General features: G+C 44.2%; 1 protein-coding gene across 10 annotated transcripts in view; it reads right to left on the reverse strand.

The window, feature by feature from the left end:
- Positions 1 to 26,476, reverse strand: part of DGKG (diacylglycerol kinase gamma) — a 227,593-nt gene that overhangs the window by 144,784 nt on the left and 56,333 nt on the right. For 8 of the 10 annotated variants that reach the window (XR_001713836.3, XM_009446979.5, XM_016942469.3 and 5 more), the window contains exons 4-9: positions 19,006 to 19,171; positions 18,363 to 18,425; positions 9,720 to 9,890; positions 5,669 to 5,718; positions 1,648 to 1,722; positions 828 to 950 (exon numbers count right to left, since the gene is read on the reverse strand). Coding sequence is in view for 9 of the 10 variants with exons in the window: in XM_009446979.5 (XP_009445254.2) it covers positions 828 to 950; positions 1,648 to 1,722; positions 5,669 to 5,718; positions 9,720 to 9,890; positions 18,363 to 18,425; positions 19,006 to 19,171 (648 nt within the window). In the remaining variant the exon portion in view is untranslated. Of the gene's footprint in view, positions 1 to 827; positions 951 to 1,647; positions 1,723 to 5,668; positions 5,719 to 9,719; positions 9,891 to 10,862; positions 12,363 to 18,362; positions 18,426 to 19,005; positions 19,172 to 26,476 lie in introns of those variants that run through there. The other 2 variants (XM_063807413.1, XM_016942471.4) reach the window with 2 other exon arrangements.

Genomic DNA, 26,476 nt, shown 5'->3' on the forward strand with positions numbered 1-26,476 from the left:
ACATTAAGCCTTTACACATATGCCCTACTCTGATCAAATGGGAGATTTGCCTAACACACCCAGAACTTTCTTTCATTTGTGTTTTTAATCAAGCTGTTCTCCAAGCCATAAACTCTCTCTAGGTCTTTAAGGCCACCTGCTCTTTATTCTCAAGAATGGGACATCAAAATCTCATGCATTCTTCAGGGACAAGTCAACACCTTCCAAGGTTTCTTCCCACTGGCCTAACTCTCATGTGTGGGATATTACAAAGTGCAACATCTTTGGTGTCAGAGACAAATCCTCACTCCTCCTTTTGCTCCTTAGGGTCAGAACCTCAGTTTTCCATCTGTATAAATTGGGATAAAAATATTTACCTTATCTGGTTGTTTTGATTATTAAATAAGATACCACTAATGGAAGCCACCCCCACAACAGATCCGTATTTTTTCCTCTCTCCCTTCGTTCTTTCCTCTCACCCTTCCTTCCCCAATTCTCTTAGCATTTTTAAACCTAATTTGTTGAAAAGACAGAATTCTTCTTTGAAGTTTGTGGCCCTTTGCCTGGTTGAGTATAAGGTTCTTGCAGGCAGATAATGTGTCTGTATTCCCTCACAGCATGCAGAACAGTATTTTTAAAGTAGCAATAATGTAGTAAATGTCTGTCAAATGAATATACTTCAGGCACTAATGGATACAAAATAATGTAAACAGAGAGGACTTTGGGGCTGGTCATGGCACATCTGTTGGGCAGTCTGGAGCAGAAGCCAAAGTGATATGTTGATATTAACATGAAGCCCAATGTTCCTGAATGGCAAGAGATCTCTTAACTCCAGCTTGTTGACTTACAGAGTCATCCATCCCCAGGAGGACCAGCAATGGGATGGTGGTCATCCCTCCGTGGACCCATTCCTGTAGAGACACAAAGCCGTCCCGGTCGTAGTCCATCCCTTGCAGCATCTCCTTCAATATCTGTGGAATCCAAAGAGCAATCATTGTCCATTTTCATCATCGACATGTCTACCTGCCTTCTGCCTCTGCTGTCTTGTTCATCTTGCATTATCTGGTTTGTGTTTTACCCCTTTCCCCTCCTGTTAAGTGTGAATAGAGCAGACTGGGAGTGAGGAGGCCAGGCTTCCAGGTCTGGCTCTGCCCTTGGGCCTCGGGCCAGTCGCCCTGACTCTGTGGGCTCTGGTTTGCTTATCTGTAAAAATGGAAATAATATTGTTGTGTTTGTGGCACTGTAGCAGGGATTAGAGAAAATGAATGTAAAGTGAATAACAAAATACCTGACACAGAGGAGCCCCCAAATGTAATTATTCTTATAATTCATATTATCTGGTGATTGAGGAAGATCTCTACAATTCTTTCTAATAGAAATCTCTATAGTTCTCTCTAAATTCTTTGACTGATGAATTTCTGCTATAACATTTTAGTTCTGGTGAAAAGATTAGCATGGTTATTTCAGTTATGTCTGCATGTTTTCCTGCTGCCTACATTTTTCCTATCAGAGAGGTAGGAGGTAAAGTGCAGGACTCCAAAGAAGCTGCCTATAAGAAGATGAGTCTGGGAGCACCTGCAGGGTTAACACTCATTCATGTCTTGAGTGTGTCCCCCTCCCTTCTTAGAAGCTCACTCCAAAGCCACCCCATCCTTAATAGAAACTCACAGGCCTCAGCTCTGTGGGATCCCACTCCAGGTACTGGGCAATATGCAGCATTTGGTTGACAATGCAATCCATCTCCTAGAAAATAGCAAAGGGAGAAAATATCAAAAGGAGACAACCAGAGATGTGTCATTAAGAGCTGAATTCAAAATTAAGCCCAGTGGGAAGAGGGACAGGGCAGGGCAAGAGAAGAAGCTGGTGCAGTAACTGCCATTTTGTGAGGAGCTCAGTTTATTTCTGTCTCGACCACAAAGCTCACGGGAAGCACAGAGCATGCGTAAGCTGGAGGTATGCAAAAAGCTCATAAACACTGACTTCCTCCTGGACCCACCTTCCTTCCCTTATTCTGTGCTTTAACTTGGAAAGCATAGAAAGCACTCCTATTTTTATCCCTCTTTGTGATTATAGCTTCCACAAATACTTACAAACCAAGGCAGGTTTCTCCTGTCACTTCTTATCACTCATCCCCACAGCTGTAGCAACTTGGGATCCATCTCTCAGCTCAAGGCCAGTTTCTCTTGCATGGAGGGTTACTGTGTGTGTCTTAGCTCAGGTACCATGATCTTGATTCCTTTTGTTATCTCCTCTGTTTCCTTTTTACCATGGTCCAGCCCTTAGCCCAGCCCCCAGGAGTCCGTGAACAGGAAACTCAATGAGGAATATGTTTACTTGATGACTGAGCCTTTTGGTACTGAGGCCAGGCTCCATCTAAAACCTCACAGAATTGTTGGCTGCCAATGAGTCAGTGTTCTGAGAGCCCCGCTGAAACACACCAGACTGAAGAGGCATTTGGTGTCAAAGTTAGCACCATTTAGGCACCAGCTAAGATGTTCACAGTAAGATTGCTTTGGGAGGACATGTTGGTAGACTGAAGCAAGGTTCAAAAGTGTTACCTCTGCCAGGTAGAATGCCGGGTCCAAATAGCAAGCTAAAACCCAGCAGGGATTTTAAAAAATTGTATTTTATTTAAGTTAAAAAACAATCCATTGCAAAACTACAGGATAGGCCAGTAGATGAGGGTAAGAAAGTGGGCACAAAGGTGGGGAAAGGTTTTGGCAGAAGTTCCAAAAGAAAAGAGCTTGTGAATCTCTGGTTGGGTCCAAGATTTAAAGAGAAAACGTATTTCAGGAACCAAGAATTGGACTCAGTCTTGGGCTATGAAAATAGAAGCAGAGTTGGCAGATTTAAAAAAGAAAAAGTTCCCCTGAGGTCTTCCTGGTCAGGCCACATTTGGATACTTAAAGAGTCAAAGGGGACGGATTCTGTTCTGTGCCACATTTCAGGAATGGCATTTACAAACCAGAGCTTGTCCAAAGTGGATATTTAAGCCTGCCTTATGAGAACCAGTGTAGGAATAGAGAAATTTTAGCTTGGAGAAGATTTTAGGGGAGATGTGATAGCACCTTCAAATACTCGAAGGCCTATTGTATGGGATAGGTATTCCATTTGTCCTGGCCAGGTATGGGGGACAGAAGGAAGCAGAGGGATGCAGGGAAGGAAGGAGTTGAGGACTGGCTTATTTTGGCCTCCCTGTTGGATTGGGGGAGAAGGGGAGCAGAAGCAGGTTTTGAGTTGAAAACGATTCCCCACCACAAAGAGGAGTGCCTGTGTTCGAGAAGGAAGCCCTCTCCAGCAGTCACCCCCAGCAGTGGAATGGCTGTCTTAAAGTAGGAGTCCATATGCCAGGGATTCCAGGTGAAAGGTTGAATCAGATAACTCGTTTGAGATTTGCTTCAGTCTTCCAATATTACCTTTAAAACGTATCTGGAATTTAACAACTTCTTACTACCTGCAATGATTCTACCCTGTACAAGTCTACACCATTTCATGCCTTGATTATTTCAACGGCCTCCTAACCAGTATCCCTGCTTGCATTCCCTCTGTCACCCAGGCTGGAGTGCAGTGGCGCCATCTCGGCTCATGGCAACCTCCACCTCCTGGGTTCAAGTGATTCTCCCATCTCAGCCTCCCGAGTAGCTGGGACTACAGGCGCCCGCCACCACACCCGGATAATTTCTTTTGTATTTTTAGTAGAGACGGGGTTTTGCCATGTTGGCTAGGCTGGTCTCAAACTCCTGACCTCTGGTGATCCGCCCACCTCAGCTTCCCAAAGTACTGGGATTATAGGCTTGAACTACTGCACCCAGAGTATAGTGATTCTGTTAAAACATAAGTCAATCACATCACTCCTCTGCTCAAGATCGTCAATGCTTCTCCATTTCTCTGGAGTAAAAGATACACTTTTTTTAAAATTTTTTTGAGACGGAGTCTCCCTCTGTCGCCCAGGCTGGAGTAAGTGGCGCGATCTTGGCTCACTGCAACCTCCACCTCCAGGGTTCAAGCAATTCTCCTGCCTCAGCCTCCTGAGTAGCTGGGACTACAGGTGTGTGCCAACATGCCCGGCTAATTTTTGTATTTTTAGTAGAAACGGGGTTTCACCATATTGGCCAGGCTGGGCTCGAACTCCTGACCTCGTGATCTGCCCGCCTCCCAAAGTGCTGGGATTACAGGCAAGAGTCACTCGCCTGGCCAAAGATAAACACTATTAATCACCTATAACGTTTAATAAGATTTGCAAACTCCCCACTCTCCTACCCCCCTCCCATGACTTCTCTGATCTCATCCCCTATTACTTCCTCACTGTGATCTCATCTGTTTACTCATTCTGCTCCATTCACACTGGCCCGGAGTGAATCTTCTAACATCCTAGGGACCCTCAGGACCCTCGCACTCACTGTTCTTTCTCCTGGAAGGCTCTTCCCCTAGAATTACTCCCTCACCTTCTTCATGCCTCTGTTCAGATGCCCCCTCCTAGAGAGGCCTTCCTTGTCGACCCTCGCTAAAGCTTCAACTTCTTCCAACATTTCCTTTCCTTTATTTTTCTTCTTAGCACCCATCCCTACCTGACACATGTTTTTACTATGCTGCTTAGTGTCTGTGCTTGGACTAGAATGAAAGCTTCATGAGGGCATGGAACTTTGTCAGTTGGCTACACTGCCATACCCTCAGTGCTTAGAAGAGTGCCTGACATAACGCAGATACTCAGTAAATATGTGTTGACCAAATGCTTGAGAATCTGTGATTCTCTGGATGTTTCCTCAAATGACCCAACCCGCAGCATTGCAATGTGGCTGGAGGGATCCCATAGAGGCGCCCTGGGGTTCAGAGGGAATTGGGATGATTCAGTTTGTCTAGTGGACTTCTTCCCTTCCTTCCTTCCTCTGGTCTGACTCAGCCCCATGCATCTCAACCTCAGGGCCTTCCTGTTAATGAGCCCTATCTCTGACATTGACAGTCAGGACAACAGGTCCTGTCTGACTCTGTTTGCCTTCTTCTCTTTCCATTCTTCCTTTTACTCCACGAGCCTTGATCAATCCTTGCCTGTTCCTGAAGGGGTGAGGGTGAGTCTCAGGCTTTCTCAGGTGCAATGGGATGGGAACATGTACTTAGAGCAGACAGAACCAGACTCCTAGGCTAGTGCCCTGGAGTAGGAGAAGCAGCCAAGGGTGACGTCAAAGCACATCAGCAGTGACCAGCAGCCTCCTTCCTCACACATCAGCAGTGACCAGCAGCCTCCTTCCTCTCAAATCAGCAGTAACCAGCAGCCTCCTTCCTTGCACATCAACAGTAACCAGCAGCCTCCTTCCTCGTGCCCTTTTCCCTTGGTCTTGTTGCCTCCCCTGCCCTCTCCTCTTGGCCTCAGGACTCCTGCAGGAAATTGCAGGAGGTGCTTGTGAACTGAATGGGAAGTTAAACTAGGTGACATGCTAAAGCATCCCTCCATCCTGAGATTTGATGATCCCAGGCTTCTAGAGTGAAAAGGTAAGTTGGCATTCACGCTCTGCAAGGCCGGCCCTTTGGAAATAGCGGGTGGAGAGGTCCTAGTCGGATTTCCTCAGCCTGCATCGAGACATTGCTATTACTACAAAGACGGAACTGAACATTTTCAGATTCTTCCTCTGCTTGCTCCCTGCTCCCCCAGCCTTTCTCAGGTCCATGAGGGATATTTAGAGTGAGAACTTACCGCTTGGTCCAGGAGACCGTTCTCATCTGAATCATAGAGGCGAAACATGACTGTAAGAAACACAGAGGTAAGCCTTGAGGTGTCCTCTAAGAAGCGCGGATGGCTGAAGTTTTGATGCTGCCAAGTTTTTAGATTAGTTCTGTCACCACTGTGACGAAGGTTATGGCAGCCAGCTCTCCCTCCCTCTGAGCACAGAGTCTGACTTCCTTACAGAGAGGCTGGGCCAAGGGAGGAGAACCACCTGGCTTCTGGACCTGTCTAAGCAATACCTATGTGGCTGATGAAGTCCAGGTCATGAGTGTAATTCCCTGGGGAGCATGAACACATTTCAGCGTCACTAGAACACAACCTAAAGCAAATGCCCAGCTGGGGGTGGGGCAGAGGCACCAGAATTTTTCTTCTATTGAGCATAGAAAGTGTAGAGTTAGGCAGATTTAAATCCTAGGACTGCCCTGCCACTTCTGGGGGGTGCCCAACAAGTTACTTAACTTCTTTGAGCTCAGCTTCGTTATCTATAAAGTGGAGAGAATAATAGTTGGTTTCTCCTAGGATTATTATGAAGATTAATGTGTAACTGATAGGCCAAATCAACTGGGCTTAGAACATAGAAAGCACTCAACAGATGTTACTAATTTTTATTTTCCTTTTCAAATGAACATTTATATATGGCATTTAACATATACAAGGTACTGGCCTATAGACTTTCTCATTATTGCTTAATCCTCAACAATGCTATGGGGTAGTTATTACGGAAGCCATCTTTTCCTTTTTCTAAAGGTATTCGGAAATACGCTATTCAGAAACATCTTCAATCACGTTCTAACTGCAGGGAAGTGATGTAGGATAAGGAAGATCTGGGAGAAAAATCTGGACAAGGGACTACATGTTTACTTATGGGACCTGGAAACCTATGTTTTACTCAACCAAAAGGAAAAGATCCTGTCTGTGGTCTCATAAGTCAGCATGGCAGGAAACAGAGATAAGCATTTCTTCATTTTCCTGCTATTCTTTCTTTCTTTCTTTCTTTCTTTTTTGAGACAGAGTTTCACTCTTGTCGCCCAGGCTGGAGTGCAATGGCGCCATCTTGGCTCACTGCAACCTCCGCCTCCCGGGTTCAAGCGATTCTTCTGCCTCACCCTCCTGAGTCGCTGGGATTACAGGCATGCGCCACCACACCCGGCTAATTTTTTATTTTTAGTAGAGACGGGGTTTCTCCATCTTGGTCAGGCTGGTCTCAAACTCCCGACCTCAGATGATCCGCCCGCCTCGGCCTGCCAAAGTGCTGGGATTACAGGCGTGAGCCTCTGCGCTCCCCGGCCTTTCCTGCTATTGTTTAAAACCCTTCATCATGCCTGCTTTCTCTGCGGAGCACCCATTGACTGATGCGGTGCAACCCCTTGGGGCACGTACCAGCCTGGTCCCCTTATTTCTGCTAAGTTGTCCTTGTGTCATCATTTCCTCCTAGATGTTTTAATGTCTCTGCACCTTGTGTTTTTTTCAGGGGTGCATCGCTGGTCAAAGTCAAAGTCCTTTAAAGGTAGGGTCATGGGCTTTCGATGCTTTGTGATTCCTCAGAAGGTCCCAGTCAGAGGCATGCATCGTATGCTGCTGACTCACCCAGCAGATGGTTGAATGACATAGAGGACAGACCTTTTCTGCTAGCATTATTCCAGGACTCTGGGCCTAGGCGACTCTCCAACGCTGACCTCTCTCTGGTCCTATTGTGCATGAACAATAGAACTAGAAAGGCCTGAGTAAGCATCCTTATTTTAGCAGTGTAACCTTGGGCAAGTCTTTTAACCTTCTTGTGCCTTCCTTCTAGGTTACAATGAGGTTAAAATGAGAATGCATTCAAAGTACTTAGCAAATAGAAGGTGTTTATCAATGATAGTTGTTATTATTGCATTGGCAATAGGTGTGGGATTTCAGGCTATTATTTCCAAAAAATACATGTTTGGTTTTTAAAAAGAAAAGTTTAATTTGTTTTCAGTCCTTAAAGTTAAGGAAGGATATAAATTGATATGGTTTAATAAAAAGCAAACCAAAATGAAAACTCTATATGACCAAGTTTCTGTAACAAAAAATTGCAGGCCGGGCGCCATGGCTCACACCTGTAATCCCAGCAATTTGGGAGGCCAAGGCGGGCGGATCACCTGAGGTCAGAAGTTCGAGACCAGCCTGGCCAACATGGTGAGACTCTGTATCTACCAAAAATACAAAAAGTAGCTGGGCGTAGCGGCGGGCACCTGTAATCCCAGCTACTTGGGAGACTGAGGCAGAAGAATCACTTGAACCTGGGAGGTGGAGGTTGCAGTGAGCAGAGATCACGCCACTGCACTCTAGCTTGGGCAACAAGAGCAAAACTCCATCTCAAAATAAATAAATAAATAAATAAATAAATAAAGGAAAAAATTAGCAAAAGATGGAGAGGGATCCAAAAGATTAAAAGAGAGTAAAGAGACATAATAACCAGTGGTGATGTATGAATTTTACTCGGATCCTGATTCAAACAAACAATTAAAAATATCTAAGATAATTGGAAAAATGTGAATACTGACTATTTGATAATAGCAAAAGGAATCATTTTCTTTAGCTGTAATGATGGTATTGAGGTTATATTTAAGAAGAAGAGTCTGCGATTTTAGAGGTACATACTGAAATATTTACAGATTATATGATGCCTGGAATTTGCTTCAAGATACTCTGAGGCAGAGGGAATGGTGGGAGGTATAAACACAACAAGATTGACCATGAGTTGATAATTGTTGAAACTGGATGATGGGGCCACAGATGTTCACTGTACTCTCTACTTTTATCTTTGAAATTTTCTGTAATAAAAAGTTTTAACATTTCTTTGCATGGTCATTATAAGACTCAGTTGGAGAGTCATTAATATAAAAAAATCTGTCACCTTCTCTTTGGTAGTCACTAACAAATACAATGCCTGAAACTCAAAATCCAGCTAAATGCTGGAAATAATTTGATGTTTCACTTTTAACATTAGCTAGAAGAAAACAGAAATCTGCTACATTTGCCACCAAATTAGCACTTAAGACTTGCAATTGTTAACACTTCAAACCTATGGGAGAGATTTTAAGCTCAGCTAATGAGCAAACTGTTTCATTTTGTTTTTGGCAAGAATTAACCTTTGGCAGACTTCCCTTGCTTATGTTTAAGTTTTGTTGACTAGTCTTATTATTAACTGGAATTTTGACTTTGGCTGTAACATGTACATTTTTTTCCCCTTACTGTCTACTTAAGTTCCCAAGAGAAGCAAAGACAATACAGATTTTTTAACAAGGTCCTGTCATCTCCTATTTTTTTAGAAGTATGTCTGTAGGCTCACAGAAGCCAGGGAAACCATCACTGGACTGAATCATCTACAAGACTGCAGGCTGTTTCAGCCACTGTGAACTTTCTGCCCCCAGCTCTTACTCTCCTCCTGAAGACATGTTTGTAAAACCTACTTTAGTAGCACCACGAAACTGAGCTCAACTCCTTTAATTAACTGGCCCCTTCGTTCTCTAGAGGCCAAGAATCTTGGGGTGGGGGCGGGGCATAGGTAGAGAAATGGACAAAGGCTTATCAAGACAGAGGTTGATGAGATCTCAAGAAAAGAATATTTCCTCATAGTTAAAGAGTTGCCTGGGCACGGAATAGGGGAAGGAGGAGAGATGTTGACTATCTTTCTTTAAAAAATCTATTAAGAGGCGGCAGCAGTTTTCTGAGTAAAGGCTTTCAGGAAGTCCTGCCAGCAAAGCAAGGAAGTCTTGACCACTTGATGGGACCCCTTCCCTTTCCAGATTCTGGTTCTCAATACCTGGGTTTCAGATGCCCTTCCCATGTGATACACAACTGGTAATATGTCCCAGGGTGGATTCTAGGAGTTGTTCATATCACTGCTGGTAACAGGACAAAGAAACCTCCCCAAAGAGGCAGGACGCATATCCGTGATATCAACTCAATCTCCAGTGTGTTTAGGAATAATGGATAGAACCCAAGATCCTTCTCTAGGAAAAAGCTGAAGCCCCTTGACAGGGTGAGCACTTACACTCCAGCTTATCCTGAGGCCTCCCCGTCTCCAGCAGGGACAGGTAGCACACAACATCCTTCAGGTACACCATTGGGGATTCCGAGCTTGAAGACCGAGGGACGGGGGGTTCCAGGGGGGTCGCAGCCACTTGGTCTTCAGCTGGTGCTTGCTTCTCAGCCATATTTGATTCTGCGATGAACAAAAGGAAAACATCCAAGGACATTTTCTGTTTAGTAAATATTAACCCCTCTTTGTTACCCCATCCTTTTCATGGTAGAGGCAAGAATTTTGTAGAAGTGTCTTCAAAAGCTTTGGTTACATAGATGTGACCAAATTAGTGGCCCTAGAAATCCAACTTGTGGAGTTCATATTCTCTGAAGGGATCCCATGCTGACCCCTTTAAGAGTCTATTTCCTTGCAGGAAATTCATCTATACTCTGAATATTCAGAAAAGATGATAGTGATTATTGGTAATATCAATAATCAACAGGTAAATGTCATTTGGCCTACTTTTTTGGGAACATACCCAACTTATAGAAGTAATTTTGGCTGGGATTTCAAAATGGTAAATGGCCAACAGTCATTTCTCAATAGACCTTGCAATTTTCTTTTCAAACACATTTAAAGAAACACAAAGGATGAATATTCAAAAGAGAAAACCGGGATTGATAATTAACGAATCTCCAGAAACTAGGAAGGACTCAAACTAACTGCAAGTCTAATTTGGATGAAGAAAATGCAGAAAGTGGATTATTGTACCACAAAAATGGGGTAAGTTTTCCCTTTAAAATTTCTCCTTTCTAAGGTAGGAAAACACTTTGTCTCTTCCACACTCTGTCCTGTGGTTCAGAAATATAAGCTCTATTACTAACAAGAAAACTGGGCACCCCTGTTTTCCTGTGTGAATTGTATTTTTTGAGACACTTTGAGTGCTGTCTTCCATCTCTACCTCCATGCTCATCAGAAATGATCTCTTAATATCTACTAGGAGTGTACAACTCACAGAAAACAACTAGCCAGGGAACAAAGGGAAGTTGGACAGTGGAAAATCCAATGTTTTAGGTGTTGTTATATTATACCACCAAGTAACAAAGTACTGAAGGTAGAGGCAGTGGGAGAGACAGCCTTGATCGTAATGTGTGTTGAGGAAGGCAATGTTACCTGTACACTCTTCATTCGGAGAAACCAATAACCAAGCAATGGGAGTAAATATTCCATTTTAGGCAAGCAGGGCTGTGCTAGATGAAAGGCTTCCAGGTTCCAGGGATTCAGTTGTGGGTCTGAGAAGGGAGTTAACCATCATCCAGATGGACAATAGGAGAAACCAAAGGTCACTGACACAATTTGTATATTACAGAGGGCCTCATGAAGAAACCAAGATGGAGCCTATGAAACGCAGCTGCAAAGTAAGGAAAGAAAGCTTCATCCTGAGGTCTCAGAAGACCAGATTTTCAAAAGTAATTTTCTACTGGAGAAGGCCCTTAGCGGGATGCAAGAAGATATCACCTCTATTATACAAAAGCAGAAAGCCTCAGGGTTCGACAAGTAGAGATGAAAATACAATAGGATGAGATAAAGACAAGGATAGTGAGATAGGGGAAGTTGTAATAAAATTACATATTTAATGAAGTATTAAGATTGTCACTGGAGGAAAACATGGGAACAGGCCTTTGTACTGTGTAGTCCATTACACCCAAAGTTATTGCTAGGTCCTCATATTATTCATCAATTAAAACTCTATCAGTGACTTCTACCTTGACTAAAATGGACTAACAGAGACCAGATTTACCCTCTCACCCAAAACAGTGACAAAACTGGACAAAACATATGAAACAATGGTTCATAGGACATTATATTATCAGGGAGGACCAAACATTGATCTCTGAGAAGATGAGATGACTCCTACAACTGCCACATCAGACTGTTTGGAAAGAGTTTCTAGGCCGCAGCACAGAGAAGGGGAAGGCAGGCCAACCCTGGAAGTCTCTCTGAGTGGAGGTGAAGCTGGAATCTGGAGCCCACAGTGGCTAGGGTTCACAGAGCAGGCACTGGAGAGGAGGGGATGCACAGAGAACTAGCTCTGAATGTGTGTAGAAGGTCCCCTTTGAGTAACAGCAGAGAGTTCCCTTCAATTATTCAGCAGAGTAGTAATTAGCACACTTGTGGAAGGAAAACACCTAAGGCTAAGGCTGGGGAAAGAACTAGGATTAGAGGGAATAATCCCTGGAATGCAAAGAGAACCAGGAGTAATGCCTATTCCCACCAACCAGGGTAGAAACCCCCCATAATTCGTGAATCATCGATAGAGTATTCAGAAACATTTTTTCTCAGTAGTGAGTAAATGCCTTTCTGGTCCTGTCCAGTGAAGCTTAAAAGATAGATCCAAAAAGATCAGACTGTTTCCAAGTAACCTAACTGTACCTAAAAACAAAGCTCAGGACTTTGTAGGAATGTGAAAATCCAGTACTCAACATTTAGTGAAGAGGCACCATAAATTCTATACAAATTCTTCCAGAAAATTTAAGAGGAGGGAATCCTACGCAACCCTTTTGGTGAGGCCAGCATTACTCTAAAGCCAAAAACAGACAATGACATGATAAGACATGAACATGCAAATCAATATCCCTTATGAACACAGAGGCAAACGTTCTTAATATTTTAGCAAATTGAGGCTCATAATATGTAAAAAGAAATTAAATAAGACCAAATAAACAATTAAGTACATGAAAAGATACTCAACATCATTAAAGCACAAGAATATTTATAACATTTTTATTTATGATAATTATAAATTGGAAGCAATCTAAATGTCCATCAGTAGCTTAACAGACGAACAAATTGTGGAATATCTATGTATTAAAACACTAATCAGCAACTAAAATATGTGAACTATTGATACATACAAAATGGATAAATCTCAAAATTATTACATGGAGTGAAAAAAGGCAGACCCAAAAGAGTAGATAGTGTATGATATCATTTATATAAAATCTAGACAATGTAATTTAATATATATGGCAGAAAGCAGATCAGTAGTTGTATGGGGATGAAGGGTCGGCGGGTAAGGAGGGTGGAAAAAAGGGATTACAAAGAAAACTTTTAGAGATGATGGGTATGTTCATCATATTAATTGTGGTACTAGTTTTACAGGTATATACATGTGTCAAAACTTATTAATTATACACTTAAAACATGCAATTTTTTGCCAATTTACAACTCAATCCTTGGATCTTGAACCATTTCTCTAGTTTTCACTGAAGTCTACTGCTCACTCCTGTCATAGAGATGCAGGGGTCCAGGAAGGCTGAGAGGCACTGACACTGTCTCATTAGTGTCCTTCCTCTTCATTCTGCTTTATATGAAATAGCCCTGACCTATGGCCATCTGAGTACGTCCCTCAGGTACCACCAGTAAAAAATGCCAACACCCTCTTCCAGATCACAGAGGTTCTGTCCTGGTGCCATGTCCTAAACCCTTTCATGTGACGGCTCTTGGGCAGACTTGACTTGTTCCACTTTCTCCCTTGGTATCTGTGTTACTTGTTCCCTTTCAGTGGGGCAGTGTGGCATAGTGGGAAGAGCACCAGGCCAGGCAGCAGAAGACCGTGATTCCACCGCTGAGTTTGTGTTCAGTTGTGTGTGATTTAACACACAAAGTATGTGTGTGTGATTTAACACAAGCAGGCTTACTCCACCACACTCAACCTCAGTTTTCTCATCTGTTTAAAGAGGGGATTGCATTAAAACTGATGTTTACCCAAAGTCTTGAATTACAGAAATCATTCAAGTAAATGACTTAACTAAGTGAAGAACAAAACTGGGTCCCAAGGCCGGGCACGGTGGCTCATACCTGTAATCCCAGCACTTTGGGAGGCCGAGGTGGGTGGATCACCTGAGGTCAGGAGTTGGAGACCAGCCTGGCCAACATGGTGAAACACCGTCTCTACTAAAAATACAAAAATTAGGTGGGCGTGGTGGCGGGTGCCTGTAATCCCAGCTACCCAGGAGGCTGAGGCAGGAGAATCACTTGAACGCGGGAGGCAGAGGTCGGGAGGCAGAGGTTGCAGTGAACTGCAATCGTGCCACTGCACTCCAGCCTGGGCAACAGAGCGAGACTCCATCTCAAAAAAAAAAAGAAGAAACTGGGTCCCAGATTATCTATACAATACAGTCTGATCCCAATTCTGTAAAAAAATTATAGAAAAATCTACAAGGAGATTACACACACACACATGTAATTGCATTGGTAAAATTATGGATGATTTTATTGTGCTTTTTTAAAAACACATTTTTTAGAGCACTGCAAAATTCAGAGTAAAACTAGAAGAGGGTCCAGAGATTTTTCACACACCCTGCTTCCCTACACATGCATAACCTACCATGCCTCACTCCCCCACCAGAGTGGTACATTTGTTACAGCTGATGAATACATCAACACATCATTATCTCCTGAAGTCTATAATTTGCATTAGGGTTCACTCTTGGTGTTCTACATTCTGTGGGTTTGGGCAAATGTACAATGACATGCATTCACCATTATAGTATACAGAGTAGTTTCGCTGCCCTAAAAATCCTCGGTGCTTTGCCTATTCATCCTTCCCTTCCCCTGACCCTTGACACCACTGATCTTTGTTGTTTCTTTATTTTTTTGTGTCCTTCAAATTTCTTACAATGTGAGTGTATTACTTTTATAATTTGGAAAAACTAACACAAAATACTGGGGGACTTTCCTTGAGATTTCAATATTCCAAGTCGCTGAAACATCTCGACAGCCTGAGAAACTAACGAAACACCAGGACACTGAAGTTCTCCTTGTTCATCCCAGTTAGTCCTGGGCCTTCATGAAGGGAAAGGTGGGCTCAGCCTTTCCTGAGCTGACACTCTGACAGTGATAGATTGCTCAGGCCTCCGAGCCGAAGTCTGGACCCTGAAAGCCCTGCTCTTCTGTCTTTATGGCTCTGGGAATGAAGTGGGCTTTGCTAGATCTGAGCTTGGAGACTGATCTGATAGGCCTAGACAGGCCACATGAAATAAGAATCTAAGCTCTTTCCCTGGCTTCCACCTGGGCAACAGGAAAAGGTTGGTCTTTTCAGCAGATGGCCTGATTGAAGGTGAGTCCAGGACTTGGCTCTTCCTTGCCGGCAGAGGCCCCTCTCTGTGGTGACTGCCTGGTCCTATAATTCTTGTTTCTGGTGAACAGGGACATCTAATTAAGACATCTGTGGAAGAGGGCCTAGCAGGAAAAGGTTTTTTTTTCCCTTAAATCTCAAGTGTCAAAAGAAGATTAAAAAAATGCTGTATACCTCCTTGGGCCAAGAGTCAGATAATTGCCCTTTCATGATTTTACTATAGGGGCTGATTTTTCCCATACACAAGGAAAATGGTACGTGACAAAATCACTTCTCCAGGAGGAAATCTCTGGAAGTTTCTCTTTTAGACCCAGAATGATACAACTATTGCAAATACGCATGGAGGTCAAATAAGTCAGCTAATTTCCGTTATCATCATTGATCATCTTTTCTCAAATATCACATAATGACATATCCCCAATAAGTTCTACCTTGGTACCTCAGAAACATTAGCCACTAAAACACAACCTGCTCAGACAATTTGGAACCTCAGTGAATGAATTGTATCTTCTTCTAGGTTCCTCTTGAAGTTCCAGATAAAATAAACCCTGTCTCTACAAAAAAAGAAAAATTAGCCTGGCCATGATGGCATGCACCTGTAATCCCAGCTACTCAGGAGGCTGAGACAGGAGAATTGCTTGAACTCGGGAGGCAGAGGTTGTGGTGAGCTGAGATTGCACCATTGCACTCCAGCCTGGGCAACAAGAGTGAAACTCCGTCTCAAAAAAAAAAAAAAAAAAAAAAGTCTCTAGGTAAATAATTTGGGGCAGGATGCTTTTTACCACTGAGTTTCTTGCTGGGAGTTTAAAATCTCAGAGCTCCTAGTTTCACACTTTCCTCCCTAGTATGAGAATGATCTATGCCTGAATATGCCTCCTCTAGTCCATAGAAGATATAAGAGTTATCTGTGCCTTACGTCCATTTCACCAAGGGGCTATGGACTAGCATGGCTGAGTGGCGTGCTGGGCAGGGCATGGACGAGCCAGCACTTTTGTGGAGTCTTGGCCTGCTGCTGTCCCTGAAGCCTTCGGGAAGGCACAGCTGCTCCTCATCCTTGCTTTCTGGTGCTCTGTGCATGGAGTTTGCTGAGCTTACGATCCAGGGGTAACTGTTTTTCTCCAACCATGCTCTGCTTTCCATCTATCATGACCTGTTTATCTCACCAGTCCTCAGTTAAACACTGAAAACTCGATAATCCTTCCAGTTTCTCTTTTTGCTGTGACAGGAGAAAAGATTAGAACTACACTGAAGAAACTCTCTCTTCAAGGTCCCTGTTGCAATTAGTTCCCCTTCTCCTTCAGCTGTAGTACCTCTAATCTATCTTGTTTTATATATATTTAAAATATAGGCTGGGCGGGGTGGCTCACGCCTATAATCCCAGCACTTTGGGAGGCCGAGGTGGGCAGATCACGAGGTCAGGAGATTGAGACCATCCTGGCCAACATGGTGAAAGCCTGTTTCTACTAAAAATACCAAAAATTAGCCGGGTGTGGTGGCACGTGCCTGTAGTCCCAGCTACTCGAGAGACTGAGGCTCGAGAATCACTTGAACCAGGGAGGCGGAGGTCTCAGGGAGCCGAGATTGTGCCACTGCACTTCAGCCTGGTGACAGAGCGAGACTCCGTCTCAAAATAATAATAATAATAATAATAATAGTAATAATAATAATAATACTGCATTCTTTTTCCCCTGGGCATATCCTAAGAGCTGGAATTCACCTTTGGATATCTATAAAGCTTTTCAATAAAATGATAATGCACAGTAAAAAAAAAAAAAAAAAAAAGGTCTGACTCTCTGAGTCTTTGTATTGAAAGCTTCAGGAACAACCTGGGAGAAAGAAAGCCCATGAGAGACCTTTCATGAGAAGAGGATGCCCAGGTGACACACTTGGAGACTGAGGTTGCAGGCTGAAGGAGATAATGGCAGACCATACTGAGTTAAGAATAGAGTATACTTCTGTGCTGGGTGCGGTGGCTCACGCCTGTAATCCCAGTGCTTTTGGGTGGATCACTTGAGGTCAGGAGTTCGAGACCAGCCTGGCCAAGATGGCAAAACCCTGTCTCTACTAAAAAAGTACAAAAATTAGCCAGGCGTGGCAGCACACTCTTGTAATCCCAGCTACTCAGGAGGCTGACGCACAAGAATAGCTTGAACCTGGGAGCTCGAGGCTGCAGTAGGCTGAGATTGTACCATTGCACTCCAGCCTGGGGGACAGAGCAAGACCTTATCTCAGACAAAAAAAAAAAAAAAAAAAAAAGAAAAGAATAAAGTATACTTCTGGAAGGTGGCCTGAATAATAAATGCTAATATTTATCAAACATTTACTGTGTGCCAGGCACTGTTCTAAGCATTAACATATCTAACTCACTTAACCTTCATAACATTTGTTATCTCACTTAGGGACACTGAGGCACAGAGACGTTGTTCAAACATGCCCACGGTTACAGAGCTAGGGAGGGTTGGCTCTGGGAATCAAACCCAGGCATCCTGGCTCCTTAAGCAACATGCTCTGTTGCCTGATCCAACTTGAGTTGATAGTACTCAGGACATTTGTATTGAATATGAGAACAGAAATTAAGTATGGTAACCTTCACCTCTCATTTTTGTAGGAGCTTCTGGCCTTGGGCTGGCCAGCCAACAGCAGAGAGGAATGGCTTCCCATTGATAAATGTGTCAGGGAAGATTCCACATCTCTCACAGCCCAACAGTGGGCCTATGGGCAGCAGGCACCACTACAGCAGCTCCGCTGAGAGTGCAGCCTTGCTCATTCCACAGGAACCAACCACACCACCAGGACCACTGTGTCCTCTCTCTCTATAGGAAAGACTGCAGGAGTTTTGAGGTTGGATGATTCTGGATTGAATCCCTGGCTCCACAGGTCACACCAGTGGTATATAATCTCTTAAGGCCTCAGTTCCTCATGTGTAAAGTGGTGTGATTGTGAAGCTTAGATGAAATGTGTAATGAGCAGATGCCTGGCAAATGTATCTTCAAGACCATTTGAGCTGGCTTCCTTTGCTAACTTATTAGCAACTCCTCAACTTATTCAAAATAGTGTATATATGTTGTTGGAAGTCAACAAGGGCACATTTTTACCCTCTTGCTCTGTTCCTCTCCAGACATCCACTGGTAGAGTCATCTGCACCTCAGCCTTACAGCCACAGCCACCTCTCTCTGTCTGTCTGTCTCTCTCTCTCTCTCACACACCCACACACACACACTTCCCCTGAGAAGGCTCTCCACTTTCTGGGCAGGCAGACATATCAGAGATAAACATCTAGCAAGCTGTCCCAAGTCCTGACCTGCTCTGTTCTAGGGCAAGTGAAGCAAAAACCTTTACCCAGCCTCAGAATCCCAGAACATTCAAATGACAGGAGTCCCAGAGATGGAGGTTCTGAAGGCCACAGGAGGACCAGATCTGCATAAGATTGCACAATTATATGAAGACAGCACTGCTGGTTAGGTTTCCCCACTTCTCCCCAAGGATGAGGTATTCCCTACTTTTCCCACAAGTCTTATATTCCAAAGACTTACCAGTATCAGGGGCACAGGCCTCGTCTGCTTTGGTGGCATTATCTGCATTCTGTATATTAGTATCTGAGGAACAAAAAGAAGATTTAAAGACCAGCCCATGCCCTCCAGCATCTTGGAAGGGCAGGTACAGGACCTCCCCATAGGACCTGGTTTGCCTTGATTGTGTCTGTGTCTCGGGGTTATGTGTCAGCTGGGTTCATGCTCGCTTATTGGGATTGGGTGTGTCTCCCCCATTATAGTCCAAGCTCCAGGAAGACAGGGATCATGGCTTCCCTCTCCTCTAACACTTCCAGGCTAGTCCCAGCCTGGACACAGAAGCTGAATGTGCTCCATCCATGGACCGTCAGCCTTTGCTGAAGGCTCTCTTCCCCCACCATACATTATTTTGTGTCTCCTCCTTCCCCATCCTGCTCTTTGATCCATAGTGGCAGGAATTATGCCTCCTCTTTATTCCTCTTGCTGAGAGGTTCATCAGGGCTTCCTGTAAGGCACTATGAGGAAAGGCGTCCATGTCCCTTAGTTCATATTCACACCCTTGGGGCAGTTACTATGTTCAGGGGACCCTCTAGGAATGCAGTCTGTGGCTGTGGCAGGGGATGAGAGCTGCGCAAGGTCTTCCCATCTTGGGGAAAGCTCTGTGTACCTGCGCTGTTGGCCTCACTGTTGCTGGCTCCCTCCGTCGGGTGGTCAGAGGTCTCATGTCTGGGCTTCTGGCTGAAGGCCAGGAAGAGGTGAGTGCTCAGTGGCTGGGGAAGGTCCACCTCCAGGTACGCCCTCATGAACAGCTTGAAGACATCATAGCTAATCGGCTGAGAAGGGGCAAAAGGGCAAAGTCAGTGGAGAGAAGCAAAGGGACAGAGAGGAAGAGAGAAGGAAAAGGAATAGAAAAGCTGGCAGGTGAAAGGAATGGAAAGGGAGGCAGTAGGACATGGAGGAGCTGATGCGGACAGGAATGAAAAGGCCAGGGAAGTGATAGAGAATGAGAGGCACAGGGTGCAGGGGATGGGTGTAAGAGAGAGAAAATGTTGCGGTTGCATATTGGGGCTTGGTGGGGCACAGAACCAGGGCAGGCTCCTGTAATAAGAAATGATATTATGTAAATTTAGATAAAAAGGGACATGTTGGAGAGTGAGCCTTGGGAGTGGAGGCCAAAGTGCAGGGCTCTGCCTTAGTCCAGGCCCGTGTGAGGGATGTGGCTCTAATGAGCAGGGACAAGATCTGTGCCCTAGAATCCTAGTTAAGATGAAGAAGGATGCAGTTGAAAATATGATGGAAAGAAATAGTTCTTCTGTGGTATCTTGGTTTTCCTCTTGTACCATGATGGATGTGATGCCGGAGTATTCAGGTCTCAGAAAGTAGGAAAGACCTGGAAGAGAAAAGAACAGGCTCCATACTTCATGACTTTCATAGTCCTGATCTTCCCTGGAAAAATCCTCAAATAACAAGGGTGGGGGTGTGTTTCTGGCTCAGCTGCTTCTCAAAACATGTCCTTGTGAAGGTTTTAGGCACCAGGAGAAGAGCAGGAAGCCAAGGACAGAAGGTAGAACCAAGAGATGTGCCAAAAACTAGACCCTCTTCCTGTTGTGTCTCTCCCAGTACAGCCTGGCTTCTGGTCCCAGGCTGGGAGCAGCTATGCCAGAAAGGGCTGCTGCACTCAGCAAACACTCAACAACAACAGTTTGCAGTGAGTCATCACTGGCTTGTGCTTTGATGGCATCAGATTCTTCATCAAATCGGCAGATGCTCCTGGAAATCATTTGAGGAAGCACTACTCTGAGATCTGCTGTGCAGGCTTTTGTGAATAATAGCAGCCATGAGAATAAAATCCCTTTGCAGGAGCCTACTTGATGTACCCATCAAAATGTTGGTAGCATTTAACCCCTTGTCTGTTCTGGAAGATCTGGGAGACGTCCCAGAACCAGAGACTGGCTTACATGTGTATAAACAAGTTTGAGTTCAAAATCTTGGCCTTAAAAGCGAGTAATGGCCTCCCCACCCCACTGGGGGGCTCACAAATAAATTTCTGTTTAGCACCAGGCTTGGCTGTTCTATCCGTCTCCTTTGCAGAGTGAAGGAAGTCTGATTCAGCTGGCCAGAGGCTCTTACCAGATTAGGGGAACTCCAAGCAAATGGTGGACTCACATTTCTTGTGACAGCTACCCATCTCTCTGTTCCTTTTCTGTCCCCGAGTCTCTGTGTCTCTTTATTTCACACTCTTTCTGTCTCTCTCTGCCTCTATAACTTCATTGCCTCAGAATGTCCCTTCCTCCCACATCCTCCTCCTTTTTCCTAATATACAATAACAAAATCTTTTCTTCCTCCTCTCTTTTCTTTTTTTCTTCTTTTCTTTCTTTCTTTCTTTCTTTCTTTCTTTCTTTCTTTCTTTCTTTCTTTCTTTCTTTCTTTCTTTCTTTCTTTCTGTCTTTCTTCTTTTTTTTGAGATAGAGCCTTGCTCTGTCACCCAGGCTGGAGTGTAGTGGCACGATCTCAGCTCACTGCAACATCTACCTCCTTAGTTCAAGTGATCCTCACGCCTCAGCCTCCTCCCAAGTAGCTGGGATTACAGGCATGTGCCACCATGCCCGGCTATTTTTGTATTTTTAGCAGAGATGGGGTTTCACCTTGTTGGCCAGGCTGGTCTTGAACTACTGACCTCAAGTGATCTGCCTGCCTTGGCTTCCCAAAGTGCTGGGATTACTGGCGTGAGCCACCATGCCCAGCCCCTCTTCTCCAATTGTAACCCACCCACCTTGATCCTTGATTCCATCCTCGCTGGCTCTGATTGCATCTCCAGCATTTTCTTTTCATTTACCTGCAAGTATGTTAAATGTCCACTATTCCAAAGAAATTGCTGTCTACCAGATCTACTGGCCCATCCTTCTTCCCTTTCCTTTCAAATTTCTCCAAACAGACCAGATTAGCCTCCTCATCTCCTTAATCACATTCGGATTGGATCCTAGCCCATTACTTCTGAAACTGCTTTGTTGAAGGTCACAGACATAATCATCTCTTTTTAGACTGTCTCATCTTTGGCCTCTCTGCAACATTTCATCTTCTCTTCTTTTTAAAACTCTCTATTTTCCATGGAGTTGTTCTGTTTTGGTTCTCTTCATTCTCTACTTTGATTTGACTGAATAATATGGCACTGTTCTTCATTAATTTATTTCTAAAGCTCTTTTTGCATTGTCTCTTTGTACCACTTTAATTGACAAGTAGTATTTTAAAAGGTAGTTTTCAGTTCCAAAGTGTACTATTAATCTCTTTCAGCTAGCATCAAATGAAAACTATCAGAATAAAATATTTCTGGAAAGCAGACTGTACTAAATGATCTAATAAAAAGAAAGTTTAGTTAAACAGTCTAACATAATGCTGTAAAAAACCAAAGCCAAAAGATCATGAAACAAGATCAGCATGAGATTCAGGAAACCTCGTGACTGGTCTCAGACCAAGCGCATTTCTCCCCTTTTTCCAATCTGTTTCTTCTTCAGCAAATTGTGAGTGTTGAACTAGAAGATTTCAAGTTCTAAACTTCAATTAGCTTGCTCCCTGAAAACCAGCTCCTCTTCCTGACTCCACAATTTCTGTTAATGCCAATGACACCATTATGCTCCCAACATTACAGGCTGAGCTTTGAACTGTCAGTTGGCTGAGACTAGTTCTTGTCCCTTCCTTCTGTCCACTGTTCTTCTGCAACATCTGTCACATCCAGACCTGTTCTATGTCCATTGTCCCTGCTGCCATCACCAAAATTCCTGGATTCTGACTTCTGTTCCATGCATCTCACCTGGGCCATTGCAATACCTCTCCAAGTCTTCCTTAACCCCATGTCCATCTGTTGGTCCTCCCACCTATCTTGCCTATCCTTGCCCTATTGATCTTCCTAAAGCACAACTCTGATAAGATTGCTTCTCTTCTCAAAAACTTTCCATGTGACGGGTGTGGTGGCTCACACCTGTAATCCCAGCTCTTTGGGAGGCCGAGGCAGGCAGATCATGAGGTCAGGAGATCGAGACAATCCTGGCTAACATGGTGAAACCCCGTCTCTACTAAAAATACAAACAATTAGCTGGGCGTGGTGGCGGGCGCCTGTAGTCCCAGCTACTCGGGAGGCTGAGGCAGGAGAATGGCATGAACCCGGGAGGCGGAGCTTGCAGTGAGCCGAGATGGCACCACTGCACCCCAGCCTGGGCAACAGAGCGAGACTCTGTCTCAAAGAAAAAAACTTTCCATGGTTTCTAATTGCCCATGGAACTGAATTGAGATTAACTGATGTACTACTGTGTTCTTACACTATACATTATAAAATATTTGCAAAACTAAATTGGCAAGTGGAAATTAGATGAATGTAAATAGAAGGCCTAATATGCAGTGTTCTACAGTCCAGTGGACCATCCTGTGTACTCTCCTAGACCTTTGGTATTCATAGCCTCCAATAATCCCCTCCAACCTAGATTTGTAGTTACTTCAAGCTCTGAGATGATTCTCATATTCTCTCCTGTTATTCCCCATGTGTGTGTATGCACTCTGTCCATGCTGACCTCTGTGTTCTTTCCTGAGCAACCCTCCATGCACTGTACCCTGCATGAACTGCTTCCATCTCTACATGTTCAAGTTCCAGTCATGCTTTAAGGCCCAACCCAGATTCCACCTTTTCCAGAAAGCCTTATGATCATCTGTCCCTGAATTTCCCTACTTGGCACCTTGGTTCCTGCCTTGTGACACTCATATGTGCTGCTCTGCATTGATATATAGTTGTTTGTGACAGACCTTGGTTCCTCTACTCAATCCAGAGCTCCTGGAAGTAGTGAGAATGTCTCCTTTCATCTTTGAATCCCCCACACCACCTACCACAGGGTTCTTCATAGGCATTTGAATGGATGATGTGTCCTAATCAGTGCACCTGAGGAATAGCCTGGTGCCTGGTCCCTGGATGTCATCAACTACTATGGGATCCATTCAGTCTATGTATAGATTGAATGGATATATGTATCTCCACTCACAATTTGCTGAAGAAGACACAGATTGGAAAAAGGGGGGAAATGTGCTATATATATATATATATATATATATATATATATATATATATACACACACACACACACACACACATATATTTATGTGTATATACCTATATCTATATCTATATCTATATATCTATATATCTTGAGCCTCTTAAGTGCAGGGCACAGTACAGTGCTGGGCACCAATGAATTAGGCATGAGTCCATATCTTCAAAGAGTCAGTGTTATATAAGAGGTAAAGATATTGAAATAATTGCAATGTGTGGTCATCAGTGGCAAGTGCCATAGGAAAAGAGCTGATAAACTGTTATGAGAACTTAGAAAATAATACTGATGGAACTCATCCAACCATGCATGTCCCTATCCTAGAGAACAGGATGCACAGAATAAACCCAGAAGCACAGAACATGCAAACCAGAAGAGTCTCAGAGGGGACTCAGTCTTCTGATGCCTCCGAGGCTCAGGAAATTCAGTGATGAGCCCCAGCGAGCTAGCAGCAGAGTGAAACCAGAAGCCAGACCTCCTGACTCCCAGTCCAGTGCTCCTGCTACTATATCTGTCACAGGGTCCAGAGCTGGCATAGTGCTCCCTGACACTCCCTCCCAGTATCCCATGTTCAGCAGGCAAAGACATGCAACGATGTGCCACACTCTCAAGGTGATATCTGGGTTATACAAAAGTTCTTTAAAAGCACAGCCCAGGAACAGAGTAGCTGCTTAGTAAATGCATGATGAGAGACTAACTAGGGAGTGGCTAGGGGTCATGCCCAAACCAGATGACCAACCACTATGAGGCATGCTGGCAATTCTCCGAGACCTGGACTAACATCCCAGGCACACTCATGGTTCAGGCCAAAGGAACTCTGTTTTTCCCCAGCAGCTTTTATGCAGGAATTAGCTGGGCAATTTGCTCCTGCTGCAGCACACTTAAAGAGAGTGTGTTAATCCTTACGCAGACCAAGAAGAGAGGAGAACTAGATGGAGAACTTAGCAGGCATCTGGCACTTTCATTCTCAAGACAGCAGTGTGGGGAAGAACTGTTACTGTCATTCTGGGGATAAAACAAATTTTGACAACATAAATAACTTGCTGAAGATCATAAAGCGTGTGGCAGAGCTGGGCTTTGTGATCAGGTGTCTGGGTCCAGGCTCACAGTGCCACCAAGCCACCTGCCTCTTTTGCTCTTCTGGGTTTTGCCCACTCTCTAGCTGTCTGCCACCACTCTATTCTCCAGAGAATCACTTGGTACTGATGGGCAAGCGCATGTTCATCACGGCCAGATGCAGCTCTGCCACTCTGCAAAGTTTTATTCCCATCCTACCTTTGCTAGCAATCTGCCCCTTCCCACAGCTAACTCGTTTCTCATTGAGATATTTTAGCAGCAGTAAGCCATCAAACTCAAGAGAAATTAAACCCTTCTTATTTCCCTAACCCTGTGCCATGACATTACACCTACTAGAAGTCAGCTGCACTGTGTGAGAGAACGAAATCAGAGTGACAGAGCTCCCTGGGACCCAGCAGTGCCTGGCATTACAAAAAGTGGGGGCCAGCCCCGACAGAGGCGAGGGCGGCTGCGTGCTCATAGCAGCCAAGCGACTCCCTGCTTCTGAAAGCTCCTGTGGCCTCCACACCTGCAGTGGCCCTGACCAAACTGTTCCTCTCCCACTCATCAGCCCCAGGGCGGACAAGCTGATTAGCAGCCCCCGCCAGGCTTTGTTCCCGTGTTTTTGGAGCTAGGGGTGGGGGGTGTGGGGCAGTGAGTTCTTTGCTGGCTCTGCTATCTTCTCTGCATGGTTTCTCCTCAGGAATGTTCTTTGAAATGGTGCATTCTCAATCTCGCCCCTGTTCTGGCAACCTTCTTCCTGCTTCATTCTCTCTGCAACTGGTGTATTTTATCCAAAGCCCCTTTTAGGTGTACCTTGAGGGCACAGGCTCTGTTGATTCATTTCCAGTGTCCAACAGAGAAGGTGTTGACTCAGTTTTGTTCAATGGATGACAACGTGAATAAGAAAGTGGCCAGTCTCTCCCTAAGTGAATCCTGCAGATCAGTCACTTTTCTGTGGTTAGTCTTCATAAAAGGACTCAGGAGCAGGGAAAAGGGAATTGAGTTAAAAACATTCTGGGGAAAGGGGATGGAAGAGGGATAATAATAGGTACAGTTTTTTAAGTGCTTGTAGAATGTTAGCCACTTTGCAAAGATCCTCTCATTTAATTCACTCATCCACAAACTTTGAGGCTTTTTTTGTTATGTACAGTTTATAGATGAGGAAAGTGAGGCTCAAAGATATGAAATATTATTCAAGACCACTTGTTGATGGCAGAGGTAGAAGTCTAACTTAAGACCATGTAATTCCAGGGTCATGGCTTTCAAACCTGACCCTGCCAGTAGGAAGTAAGTCCTGGAGGGCAGGAACTGTGCTTCTATATTTTTATGCCTTCTACAGTGCCCAGTACAGTGCATAGAAGCCCAAGAAATGTTAGAGTCATTGAATTTGAAAGTAGGGGGAGATCTTGCATTCATTTATTCAGTCCACAAATGTTTATTGAATGCCTGCTATAAGCCAGATACTTTTCCAGGCACTGAAGACACAGCAGTGAACAAAAATATGCTAGTGGGAGAGACAGACAATTAATTAAGTAAATTATATAGTGTGACAGGTGGTGAGAAGTACTTAGGAGGAAAATAATGCAGAGCAGGGGGATAGGAAATGTCAGAAAGAGGGCTTCAAGTTTTAGATGAAGAAGGTGATGATCACTGAGAAGGTGACTTGAGCATAGACTGGAAGGTGGTAAGATAATGGACAATGTGATGTGCTGAGGAGGAACATTCTAAGAAACAGTAACAGCAAGCACAATGGTGCTGAGGTTACGGTGACACTGGCTTATTTGATAGCATCAAGAAGGCTAATATGCTGAAAAGGAATGAAGATGGGGAGAGTAGCAAGAGATGAGGTCAGAGAGCTGGGGGAGGTGCAGATTGTAATGACCTTCATGTTTACTCTCAGTAGGGATGGGGGGAACCATGGGAGATTGTGGAGTAGAGCAGTGACAAGCTCTGACATAAGTTTTAACGGATTGCTCAGGATGTGTGTGA

This window comes from Pan troglodytes, chromosome 2 (genome assembly GCF_028858775.2).
Source record: "Pan troglodytes isolate AG18354 chromosome 2, NHGRI_mPanTro3-v2.0_pri, whole genome shotgun sequence".
NCBI classification, from domain to species: domain Eukaryota; kingdom Metazoa; phylum Chordata; class Mammalia; order Primates; family Hominidae; genus Pan; species Pan troglodytes.